We start from the raw sequence: 13835 nt of genomic DNA, 5'->3' as shown, positions 1-13835 counted from the left end.
TCAGCAACGCTATATGGGCATGGAAATGGGCAAGGGGATCTAGTATGTCTTCTTCAGGAAATGTGTTAATGAAAACACCTTCATCATAAACGTGTTTTTAAACTTGTCATAGATAAGGTAAAGAAAAGGTGATTTCAGTTTAAGATTTCAGGATATGTAGGTTGGAATTACATTGGAAATTTGTATTTTTAAGAACTTGAGATAAATTGCACTTTGAACCAGAAAACAGTGTAATAATTCTAATTAGATTTCTGTGGTTTCTGAAATCTACACTTACCAGTGTTCTCAGGAAGGAAACAACTGCAGCAAGATCCAGCTGAGATTTATAGGGTTCWGCTCCAAAGAAGTAAGCATAAAAATATCCCTTTCGTTCCTATGCACTGAATGACTCTGTCTTCCCATGGAACACAATATATGTGGTAAATACAAGATTTCTAATCCCAAGGAACAGAGTAATCACCAAGAACTCTTGTGCTCACTTTTTCCTTTAGTTACTTCTATACMTTGTATATTTTCCCACCGAACTTTAATGGAGCTGAGGGAGTGTAAACAGTCAAGTGTACATAGGCAGAATGGTTGGTGGGCTTTGGAATTTTGATTTTTTTTAAATACAGGTTTCTTTCTTTGGTCGCATAGGGAACTTCACTGGTTTTAGCAGTGATTGATCAGATTGTGAGTATATTCAGCCAGAAAGGGTCAACTTCCATCAATGTGTAACTACAGAACAGATTTTTCCTACAGTTTGACGGAACTACGTAATTGCAGTCTGCTCTTGCTAATCCTCAGCTTCTGCCTCTGTGTCCTCTACAGTTGGTGTCAAAATCCTCTCTGAGGCAATAGGACAAAGGGCAATACAGTTTGGTTTGCTATACGCTGAGACAAGGATAATCTATGACAATGCACTGAATTTAGAACTGTGGGCGTGGAAAATTTTAGCACCACAATTTGCCCTGTGATACTGCTCCTAAAGAATCCCCAAAAGGCATGCCTTTTAGCTTCACGTGTCATGCCTTGGGGAACTGTCGAAGGACTACTTGTAAAGAAATTGCAATGTCCTTTGATAGATACTGTTTACTTTTTTTTTTGGGGGGGGGGAGAAAGAAACAGGAATTTTTTTAAAAAAGTCATTTCAGTTATTTGATGTTAAAGAGATGCACCTTTGTGTCTAGTATAACAAAAAATGCTCTGATAGCAATTTACTTTTATCACATATGCATGTGGTGTATTTTCATGAGGTTAATCATTTAGAATCTTAATGAACTGTACAAATAGCAATAGCAGCCTCTCCACCTTATACATAGTGGATCTGAGAAAAATATTGATTACTGGCTAGATTTTCAGATATTTTGGTCACTCTGAGTCTCAGCAAGAACTCTGAGTATGGAACTTGGTCAAAAGGGAATGGACTGTAGATGATCAGCCCATGGCTGTATAAAAGATCCATGGTAGAACTAGATTTTCAGTCCTCTGTTTATAGCCATGGGACAATCAAATATTCTATTAGAAAAGTTAGTGTGTAGCTTTGAGCAATCCTTTTGCACTTTGCTTCTGCCAGATGAGTGTCTGTAGTCCTAAAATTGGCGTTTGTAGCTGTTCGTGACATGGTAGGAAATGCAGTGTCAGAACAGCTTTCTTCTGAGACCGGGGAATAACATTTTGTTGTTGCTCCTCCTCAGTGTCAAGATAGCAGAACAGATTGTCGTAATGAAATAATGGAATATTTATGCCTATCATACCTGAGGAGAGACTTTGGGTCTCCTTATTCTCCAGAGTGCTCTCTGTGACACTGTCCTCTTAAAAGACAAAGTTAATTGCCTTTACTTTGATTTTGTCTGGGGACTAGACCCCCATGAACATAGACAGAGTTCTGTTTTAAGTTCTGCACTTTAGATACATCTTCCTTTCTTCCCCCTTTCTCCAAAAAACTTGGCTTTACTCCAGTAGTATTCTGTGTGAGTGCAATATGTGGAGAAGTCAGCTGGACTCTTAAATGGACAGAAAAAAATACACTTTTTTTTCTAACTTTTCATTTGACAGTTTGCCAATAACAATCTAATGACTTGAATAAACAGTTACAGAGTGAATCGTAAATTGAGAAGGCAGTGGGAAATTAAGACTCTAAAAAAATCCAAGAAAAATGTGTCAGGGAATACTAAAATTTGAACCAGAAAAGATGTTCAAGGTTCAGTGGAACTACAACTTAGTCTGAATATAAATTGGAATTTGATTAGGATTTAAACAAAGTAGCTCCTTTTATTGTATACATTTCTGAGGAAAAGGGGAAGATGGTTGTTATGTACAAACAGTGCACATTATGTATATTCTTCTGTATAGGAACAAGAAATCAAGTCCCTGAAATCTGAAACCTCCCTTCTATAAAGTGCCCAAGCCTATTGTGCAGTACTGTATACGGAAAACACTTTCTTCCTGCCCAATTTCATCAGCTTGCACCTTGAAGCATGAGATACGAACAGCTTAATGCTTCTGATCGAAGTCCACTGAAGTCAACGCAAGTGTTTGCTCTGACTTCAATAGACTTTAGGTAAAGCCACAGTTTGAACAACCTGAAACCATTTGCTTGCTGAAGTTATAGTAATAGGGAAATGAGAACAACAAGTATCTTCGGAAGCATTTATAACAATTCTGCGCTTGGATTAAACTGAAGAAGCAAAGAATAATCAGAGTTCCATAGTAACCTTAGGTTACTGTACCCTAAAGCTTTTTAGTGCTATAAAAGCCTAGCCTGGACTTCTTTTATCAAAAGATTTCAATTAAAAGTTTGCAGGGTTTTCAAGCACTTTTGCAGTGTATCCTTGCCTCTTTATAGCTGTTTAACCCTAAAAGCTCAGGTATTTTAACTTTATCATGKCTTAATAGAAGATCAGAGAAGCCATGTAGAATATATAACAGGATCCATTCTGGCAACATTCTACATTTTGTATTAACTGCTTTCATACTGCATTCATGGAAAAGGAAAGGTGAGGAAGAGATCTGTAGCTGTGTTTCAATCTTTTTTTGTGCTACAAGAATTAAGTAAGACTGAAAAACACTGTCTTGTTAATAATTAAGAAAAAAAAGCAGCAGATAAAAAAAATGGAGCAATTCGTTTTAGTTTCAATCAGTTTGTCTTTAGCCAAAAGGTATAAGCCAAGAACAAAGAACAACAACAAAAAGGCTTTTTGGGCTGTGCTGTTTCTGAGAGAATATCATATGTAAAGAATCAAAAGCACCATTCAGTATTTCCAACTATTTGCAGAATGTTCTGAAATGGTGCGTTCTTGATGTTCTTGCATCTTTGTTTTATTCGCTTCAGATGGCACAAACTGCAACTGGTAGCCAGTGAGTCTTACCTGCTTTTCTAATGGTTCTAGTATGTATAAATATAGAGCATATCTGTTTCTCTTTATATAAACAAAAAAAAGAAATGAAATGCATTTCCTTGAATTGGCAATGCACATAGGAAACAACTGTAATCGTTTTCCTTCATTCAAATTACCATTTCAGGCACCAAACAAACACTGCTCTCCAGTTTTCTAAAATCCACATTCTTGTGTACCGTCAGGCACCATTGCGTTGTACTTTCTAGTCAATGATTTCATTACATCTGTTACCACAAAAAAATAAATAAATCAAGTAATAATTATAAATTTGTAAAATAAATAATTCATTGGCATAAAGTGATTTTTAAAGGGGCTGAATAATATTTTTTCTGGACAAATAACAAATGTTCTGATTAAACGCTGTTTCAGTATAGTGCTAAACTCCAGCACAAACTGATCGGGTACATTTTCTTTTCTGAAACTACCTTTGATAAGAAATGCATTACAAACTCATCAGTTTAGCTTCCTGTTAACAAAGAGACAGCAGCCGTCTGGATTATTCTAGATCCGCAGTGAAACTGCCACACTATGTATGCTCAAACTAAAGCTGTGCAAGTTTGACAAGGGGCAGATGAATCCAGGAGTTATTGTGCAGGGGTTTAAGTCTATGCGGCAGCTGACGGTTGAAATAATCATCTATACATCGCTCTGAGCTAGCTGGGGAAAGGTTGAAGCTGTATATTTTCAACATATCTAGTCTAATGGTTAATCTGTTGTCTTGTACAGGGGGTGCTGGGTGGAATCACAGCAATAGCTGACAGTTTGGAGGAATTGCTGTGGGTATTTTCAGTTGCCTGATTCACAAAGTGGTAGGTAGCAAAGTCTAAGCAGGCTTGTCATTGAAAGAGGGAAGTTGTGCTCACTGTCACTCCCAGCAAAAGAGCTCTCATAGCCAAAAGCTCAATCAACATATTGATTATTTGCATTTAGTAATACAGAACTGCAGATCATCTTCACTGACCATGTGAAAGCTAAGCTTTATGGACGTGATGCCAGATTGCAGAACGGTGATTGCTCCTTTGGAGGTCAGCTGGGAGGATGCTTAGAAGAAAGAAAACAGTAAAGTTGCGGGGAGAAAGCAAACAGTTTCTCAAATCAGCGTGGCTTAACTGCCGAAAACACTCTATTCTTCTAGTGCTGGATTTGGCATATCTGCACAAAGACATGGCGTTAGTCACTGCAGAGATTAACTGGGTGCAATATGAATTAGATTGAAACAAAAATGAAGTATCTGCAAGTGACAGCTCTGGCTGATGGCTGACTATGAAGGGAAAATGCTGTGTTAGTGGTTGGCGAAAAACAGTGCTGAAAGCCTAGCAGCTGATAGACATGGGGGAGGAAAGGAGCGGGGGTATTGGTGGTGGCTGTTCAGAATGTCTGGTTTTGGTCAGGATGTTTTTTCTACTTTAAAACACATTTTCATCTTCCCTTCCAGGCAAATCATGCTGAAGCCAGTTTCAGCCATTTTGTTGAAAGCACTGAACTGGTATTCTGCCTTGTTACATTTAAATTAAAGTTCAGTCCAGTTTTAAGCTGTGGCAAGTGTATGCTCACAAAGAATAAATAGAGATTGCCATAGGCATACAATTAACTACATTGCTTGTTTTAAAAATGTTCAGGGAGTTGCAGATTGCATTTCAAATTATCTTCATTATAATAAATAAAATGTATAGAAGTAGAAACAGGCATGATTCCCTAATGCAGTCTGTAGGCAAGTCTGTATATTTCATTTCTAAAATGGAGCTTGAATGGGAGTTCTTGAGGGTGGAGGAAAGGGTAGGAACGCATGCAGCTTGATACCTCTACATAAATTACATTAATACTTCACATTTTATGGGCATTATTTTTTTCCTACCTAATCTTGACAGGATTTTTGATCAAGTTCTCCATAGCATTTACCATAAAACAGGTAACATTTTCCCAGAGTGGGATAAATATATACCCTAGAAATACTATAGAAAACACTGAATTTCTTAAATGATTACTCCTACTAATTCCTTACTGTCTGCTGTTCTCAATAAGCCATTATTTTTCTCTCAAAATAACCAGTAAATATGTTGGATACATGGTGAGTGTCTTGAACAGTTCTAATAAACTACGGCAAAAGATGCAATGTAGGCAGCATGCTTGTCCAGTAAGCATTTATGTTGAAAATAAAGGCCTATGTCATCATAAATAAAGAAAAACTTACCTAACTGTGAAGAGGAAAGAGTTCTTTCGTGGTAGACTCGCTGACGCTAAACTGATCGCATACTCAGAAGAGAACCCTTGTGGATTTGCAGGTTGGTAGTTTAAAATTACACAGTGGTACAACAAAATTACCCCAACCCAAACAGTTCGGTTGCCAAACTTAGTGAGGGAGCGACAGTCTGTAAGGGTGTATTTAGTTCCACATAATTAATAGCAATCTTTGTTTCCCACATATACTTTAGATGGACATCAGCCCACACAATGGTGGAAACACCCTATCAGATTTGTAAGAAATTATTCTTACAATTGCAGTTGTATTCTTACAATCCAAAATTGTACTGAAAACCAAGATACCTTTGAAAACATTAATGTTTTAAATTCTGGACATTATACTATGTGTCTGTAGAAGTGATGGTACTGGCCTGGTTTATCTTACTTCTAGTTACACAGTGTTGCTTAACCTGAAGACACAACTATATTTTATGTTCAGAATTGCATCTCTGTGTGTGCACATGTATTTCCATATGTATCCTGAAGTAGTTGTGTTTGTAGCACAGTATGCACGTACATTGTGACAGGCTATTTAGACTAAAAATAACGAATTCTACTCTCCTGGAGTAAAAATACGTAATTATATTAGAGGATTGGAGAGAGAGAGAATTATTCTTACCAAAGATAAGTTATGCGGATATTGTACTATATTCTTGGGTTTTCAAGATGGAGTAAAAAGCCATGAGCCGCAGATTGTTGGGATCAGAAATAAACTTTTTCTGTGGACAAGTTATTTCACAGTCACCTGCCATTTGGCTGCTGCTGCTTTAGCTGAAGCAGCAGGGGCTAGTTCTTATCATAGGCTGAAGGTTAAAGGTGATGGTCCAAATCTGGTAGCTAGACCCCTTGAATCTAGAGTAATTTGTTTGATGTTTTGCTCTTCGGTGGTAGTATCTATCCTTACTATTGGAGATAAGGGTAAGTGGGATGAATTTTAAGCAACTTTGCCTGCCTGCATGCTGAACAAGATCATAGGAGGCTATTAAAGCCAAGCTCAAGCTATTAAGCCCTGCTGAAAAACAAGGCCTTTTAGTTCTGGCCTCTGCTGTGCCTGAGCAAGCACCCAATCTTGGGAAAGCTTGCTTATGTCTGCGTGGAATAGACCATAAAGCACATGCCCTTAGGGGTGTTCAGTGCTTAGCAGTTGGATCTGATTTTTGAGGCTATCGTTTGTTGAATTCCAGAAGAGGCTGCCAGAAGATTGTATCTTAAAATTACTTGATTGGAGAGGAGATAAGCCTTGTTAAGAGATTTTGGTCTGTTGCCTGTGTGGGAAGATATTTTGATGCAAGCATGTAGATTTATAAATGTTCTAATTATTTCTAATGCTACTGTCTGAAGTTAAATAAAACAGAACTAGATTGTTAGGTGTTGAAAAACATGGTTGACCAATGGCTTATGTAGGGAGATAGATCTGTGCAGACATATTTTATCATATGAAAATTGTTTATCTGGAGGAATACCAAAGACAGAAGTATAGGGCTTGACAAAAACCCAGTAACTCTGATGTAAGGTTGGTAATTTTCCAGTATTGTATTTATCCAATGTGATACACAGCATTTTTTGTGGAAGTTTTGCTAATCAAAGATATATTTTATCATCTAAGGATTTTAAATCCCACAGAACTACGATGATGATGATGCATTTTTATTATTATACATTATATTTTGTTATTAATAATGAGGAGCAGAATAGCACTGTGAAGTAGATTCTGGTTTTGTTTTTATTGTCACTATTCAAAACTTTTCTATCGACATCAGTTAGAGTAGTTGCCAGCCATTAATTCACAAACCGTTGACTGGGAATGGATACTTTGTCACCAAATAGTTGAACCTTACCAAAGAGTATATATCAAATACATCTTGTAATTCATATGTAATCACCTTTTGACTGAGATGCATTTTGTCTGTGGACACAAATGACAAGCATGTGGATACCACTTATGTATCCATTTGCTTACCAGAAAAGGCTTTTATCTGATGGTTAAACTAGGTAAAAATGCCATAAAAACATGACTTCCACAGTCTTGAACTACTGCCTATTCAAAGTTCTCTACTGAAACTTTAAGACAATTCAAACATGTGGAAACAGTGCTGCCAGATTATCAGTCTATAAACTACTCCCTCCCTAACCTCTTCACCTCATAATACATAACAAAATATAAGGTCTTACTAGCTTAGTAATACACCCTCTTCTTTGTAATATACTCATTCAGAAAAAAAAAGTAATATCATTACTGCATATTTTTACCAAAAAATTAAAGTATATTTTACCACTGTCTTTTACAGCGGATGGTATTCATTAGTGTTTTTATTTAACATATTGTTTTTGTTAAATTAGCTCCTATATATTAGAAATGGAAGATTAAGGTTCACTAAATCAAAGTAAAATCCATATTTAGGAAATTGAACTGATTAGCCTTCTTTTCAGAAGTGCTATTCATGACCTCCTGAAATTCATGGAATTCAGCACTGTAGAATACCCAAACACTTTTATCTAGGTTCCTAAACATCAGTTTAATTCCATAACTGTATTTGCACTATTTTGAAGTGTTGATCTTACTTTTTTATTATTATTCCTTATTTATTTTAATAGCAACAGAGTGCTTTGCCTCCCCTGTCATTTTCAGCAGATTCAAAGGAATAAACATCTTTTGCAGCTAATAAATCTTGAAGTCTTTATCAACATGTGGGAAATAAATGTTCCCTCAGACACACTTACCATAGGATAGGACTATTGCTTAAAGATGATAATATTGTGGAATAATCTCTTTATAAGTATTATCTAATAAAAAGTCATTAAAAAAAACTTAAGAAAGCTGCAGGTATAAACCTTTATTTCAGTTATACAAACTGATACTTTAAGCTTTAAAGTCTGTAATTCTACATGATATCAAAATTGATTCATGCCTGTGGTTTGAAATAATTTTTAATACAAAGACATTAATCTACATTTTTTCTTATTATTTAGAATTAAAGAATGCAGCTAGATCAAGTTACCCAAAATGTTCATATCAATTCAAGAATGCAACTACTAATTCTTTGGTTGGTGCCAAGTCTACTGAAGGAATCCTGGAACCGGTTCCGCTTGTTAATAACCGTAAAGGGAGCCTCTTTCTACCCAACAAYCCCTCGCTGCTGCACCTTAACTTACTGAGTTCTGTTGAACAAGGAAAATCTACCTACTGTAGATTGCAAAGGGCTCTCAGCTTGCCTGTAAAATACCRCTACCTCTCCCAAAAGCCTGAGTTGAACCAAGATCTCCGTAGGTAGCCCCGTAGCTGGATGTATAAGGCAATACAGATTGGTGTGTGCATGGTTTTCAATGCGGCTATGACATTACTAATGCTGTTAAGTGCTTACAGATGTGAGTTTCTCCAGATGTGGTGATTAATAAGTTAATCAAGATAGCTATTCAACTAATGTTTCTGGGTGGTTTGTGCTTTATCTTTCATATGAGTTATTTGCTCTGAAGCATTTATACTCCAGGAAAAATGAGTTTACCAGGTATTCAAATTTATGTGATGATCAGTAATGCAAATGTTATTCAAAATTCCAGCTCTTTTTTGGGTCCAAAAAGCTGAGTCTATAAACTGTGCTGCTAGTGACCTGACAGAGGCAGTGAAAGAGACAGATTTATTTAAAAAATGGTCACAAAATAACAAAGGAAAAAGTTATGAACTTGCCCACTGTTTCTGAAAGACATTCCCTTTATTTTGCTTAAAAAATGAAATGAGGATAGAAGTCAAGTAATAYGTTGTTACAGATGTTCAGTTCCACATTAAGGCTGTTAAAATTACCAGCACATCTTAAATCAATTCATGGAACGTTGTCTGGAGGTTATGTCATTGAAATAATGAATCCTCTTTACTCAAGAATAAGCAAACATGTTAAAACATCAGTGTAACTTTAAATTAAACTCCAGCATAAACCAGAGTATCTGAAGCCTCATTAGACTTCCCTGACATTTTTCTAGCACTGAGTCTTCCTGAACTGTAAAACTGTTAGATTCTGTGCCTATTATAGAAGTGAGCACTGGATTGTTACAACTGTATATTAAGCATTATATTTAGGGATGTGCAAAAACAAGCTCTTGAATTTTATTAGAATTCAGAGGCTGGACTGAGTTCAGATTCTATAAAATTCTGTGTCCAATTCTTGAACTTATTTGCACTTTTTGTGAAAGCTGGTGAAGAAAGTCTCATAACCTGATATGACTGTATTTTAATAAAACTCCTGTAGCATAAAGACATCAAAAATACAAAAAATAGGGCACATTCTCATTAGCAAAAGCACTAGGTCAAACATACAACATCAGAGTTAAGTTGTCATGTATCACAGCCCATTATTCAAATATGGYTGTCTTTTCTAAGAACAAGTACATTTAAGACTCCTATTTAATTTGATTTTTATTCCTCTCATGTAGACACAGGAACCGTGAAACRAAAATGATATTTTATAGCTTTACTAAAAATGTTGCTAGATCTGTTTCTTTAAGTATACAGGAAATTGATAAGAGTATCTGAAGGTTAATAATTAAATATGTTTTATATCCTACTTATGACTAAGAAGTCACTTGTGAGTTATCATTGCAACGCTTTTGGGAAGGGAGCCATAGGTAATGGTCGCCATTCATATATTTCAGTTTCACGTATTCCCTTTCCCCATTTTTATGGAACTGCATGTCTAAACTGCAGATGCGCTATAAACTCTGCGTGCAGATTTCATTGAAAACAAAATCCTGTTGGAATGTGATATGATTAAGATAGATCATCTTTCATTGCTGCAATGAAAATAAATGGCTCCCTTGCCTAAGCAAGGCCACAGCTTTAGCCACCAATTGAGAGCTCTCAGAAGGTTTGCTGATAGGTATTAGGTCTTGAGCTACACATTAGCATTGGACTTTACAGGTAATTGCTGACCGTAGCATAGTGTGGAGATAACAAGCACTTATCAAAAAAAGGGAGCTTATTTATTGTAGATGCAGTATGAAAAATGACTGTAGACTGCTAAAGTCTCGTTCTACAGATGGTCATTCTGGATGATTACTTAACTTTGTTGTATACTAAGACTTTGACTAAGACTTTGTTTTGTAATTGGTTGGCAGGGTAGTATCAGCTGATAGCACTGAAAGAAACAGATATTGGACCATACRTGACAAAAGGTCCTTATTGCACTAACTTTTAGCGTTTTAAGGAACAGACTTGAGTCTTATTAACTAGCTGAAAACTTGGAAAAGTACTCTTATTTAATAGTGTTTTCTATTGTTCATAGAAATTTCTGGCTATAATACAGTCTAAGCTGTCTTCTATTAAAATAAGATTTGGCAAATAGTCCTGATGGGTATAGAGCTTCCTTATACTAGTGAAAAAGTGTAACAATACACTTTTCTTGAAGTGCAATACTGACTCTCTGATAAACATTTGGTAGCCCCATGGTATCAGTTTAAATTAAGTGAAATTTAGAATTTTTGCTACCAACAGAGAGAAACATATCAGTTGTGGCTGGTTTCTGTAAAGGGATGTTTTAGGTGTTTCTTATTCCTTTGCTCTTTTAAATGGTGAGTCCACTAGATTAGAAGTGAGTATTTATATCCAATAAAGAACATGAGAGCACARTGTGTACCTTGAAAACAACTTACTGCCTGTGTGGAGTAGCATGTGAAKAACTTTTTGATAGACAAGTTCAAAACAAGACTAGGCCATTTCAAAGAGAGTGATTTGCAGGGGATGTTATGAAATGTACAAATAGTTGCAATTTCCTAATAATCAGAAATGGGAAGATACTACTAACAAAATAATTCTGTGACTATTCACTTCAGGTTATAAATAGCTGAATACTGAAGTGATCCAATTTAATTCCAACAAACTCTCATACAAAGCGAATTTCAAGCTGTATGTTTTTGATCATTTTCTGTGCACTTAGCTCTCAGACAAACAAAGAATAGTACACAAGCAGTCACTGGTAAGCATTTCCACTACAGGGCTCTGAAATAGGGAAAAAAAAAAAAAAGAAGAAAAAGAAGAAAAAAGTGAAAAAAGAGAAATAGTCAAGTCAGAAGAAAATGGCTTTGTCTTTGGGAATGCTTCACAAAAAGAAAAGAAAGCTAAATTAGTGAAATAAATCATTTTAAGACAGCCGTTGCTCCAATCTAAGTATAGCCCTTTACATTACTGTTTGAGACTTTTTTTTTCTTTTGTTATGCGTTGCTCGGTTTTAACTTTCTGGATATTTTAGGTGATGCCAGGTCATTTAGAAAGACAGCACATCTGTCTTTTCAGGGCCCAGTCCTTCAGTCTTGACCAAGGCAAAATGAAGTTCCAGAACCCAGACAGACATGACAAGCTAGAATGCAGACTGTAATAAAATAGTGTCAGAAGAGGGTTATTGCAGAAGGATATTGCTTAATTTGTTCCCAGATAAATCTACAGCAGGTGACATATGTCCAGGTTTGCTTTTTGTAGCTGTTCCTACGTAGCTCATTGCAAACAGATTTTTTTTTACAGCCTCTGCTTGTGCACTGCTAATGTGTATTAAGCTCCTTTAATACAGCTACTACTACTACTAATCTTTTCCTGTTTGATTCTAAAGTAACAGCTTCCTAGGCCTCAGTTACATTATCTTTTAGTTCATTTTTCAGTTAACAATAGCTGGAAAAAGGTCCCTTTTTTTAAGAATAATTCAGCATTAGTCTGAATTTGAGAAAGCAGACATAAGGTGATTTGCTTTGATAGCAAATTCAACCTTTATGTGCAAATTACTAAGTGCAGTAACCATCTTAAAACCATAATGCTGGTGGTTAATACCTACAGATTATTAAGTTACTATTAAGTTGTTATTACAAATTATTATTAGGAAGCTGCACTTGTTTAAACTGCGAGTATTAAGACTTAGGTTATCCAAGAGTAGATATGATTGTCAAAATTGTAAGTGATTTTACATCTGGAAATYGATCTGTCATTGAAAATACTCCTCATCCTCATTAAAAGATTGCATAACACATGCATCCTCTGTTATATAGGTATTGTCTCCCCCCTTCCATTCAACCTCATTGTGTTCACTCCTGTTGTAACAGCTCCCCTTTGTGAGAAGGGTGGAGTGATGAGGTCTGAGTTGTGCTGAAGATCTGTGCACAATGGCAGGCAGCATTCACAGTCCCAACTAACTGAATCATTGAACATCAAGGCATTGAATATTTCACATCTCTTCATGAAGACTCTGCTGTTTGGCATGTGAAGAGCAAGAACCAACTGGTGTCTGGTTCATTAGCAAAAGCAGGCTGGCAGCTGTTATGTTGGTATTGCAAACAGCACTTTATCTTTCTGGAAATATAGCAGAGCACTAATTCTACTCTTCTGTAGCACAGATTAACTGAAAATAACTCTTAAGAATAACCCGAATGTGGTTCCCCCTCTTTGTTTTTCAAGTATGAAACCAATTTGAACGCCTGTGTTCAAAACCCTGGTATTCTTCCCCGCTTCTCCTTCTCCTTCAAACCAATCTCTTTGACTAACATGTATTTGATTTTTATTACTGTTGAGCCTATGTTAGCAATGAAGTATCAGTGCGTGAATGGACGTAGAGTGTGTGTTCTTTGCTACTTCACTTGTATTTTGTATTGCACTTGGAGCAGTACTTAATCTCATGAGTTCCTTATATTTCCAGTTGAAGATGAGCAGCCGTCAACACTATCACCCAAAAAAAAGCAGCGAAATGGAGGCATGCGAAATTCTCCCAACTCCTCACCCAAACTGATGAGGTAAGACTGTAAGAAACTCCTGTCTTCATCTGCTTTCTTCCCTCCTTCCTCTTCTCCTCCCCCCACATCAAAAATAAGGGGAAGGGGTGGAGAAAAAAAAGATTGTTAGATGGTTTCTGAAAGGCTGAGGTATTTATTCTGTCAGCTTGTCAGCAGTTAATGATAGAGCTGAAAAAAATTCTGTCATGAAAAACAGTTTGAAAAGCTGTTTGAAAAATACATAGGCTTTAAAGTCTTAGCTGTCACCCTGTCCTGTCCGTGTGTAGTTCTTAAACAGCAGTGGCACTAATGATAGCACTAACCAATCAGAAGAACTCATGTGGTTAGTTTGCCTCAGGCAATTCTCTTTTTGTTGGATTCCCTCTGAGTACTGTTTTCTGTACTTAAGGCCATATGTGAGATGTATCATCACAATCAAAAATGAACCTGAATATTACCTTCCTTTTATCCTGTCGA

General features: G+C 36.3%; 1 protein-coding gene across 8 annotated transcripts in view; it reads left to right on the top strand.

Moving 5' to 3' along the window:
• KCNMA1 (potassium calcium-activated channel subfamily M alpha 1) overlaps nucleotides 1-13835 on the top strand; it is a 516194-nt gene that overhangs the window by 440632 nt on the left and 61727 nt on the right. For 7 of the 8 annotated variants that reach the window (XM_085312304.1, XM_085312303.1, XM_085312299.1 and 4 more), the window contains one exon: nucleotides 13286-13379. In XM_085312304.1, the coding sequence (XP_085168430.1) occupies nucleotides 13286-13379 (94 nt within the window). Of the gene's footprint in view, nucleotides 1-8591; nucleotides 8886-13285; nucleotides 13380-13835 lie in introns of all 8 variants that reach the window. The other variant, XM_085312302.1, reaches the window with a different exon arrangement.

The sequence above is a fragment of the Rhea americana genome, unplaced genomic scaffold, assembly GCF_003343005.1.
Source record: "Rhea americana isolate MKP2758 unplaced genomic scaffold, rheAme1 scaffold_36, whole genome shotgun sequence".
NCBI lineage: Eukaryota > Metazoa > Chordata > Aves > Rheiformes > Rheidae > Rhea > Rhea americana.
This window is presented reverse-complemented; position numbering and strand designations above follow the sequence as displayed.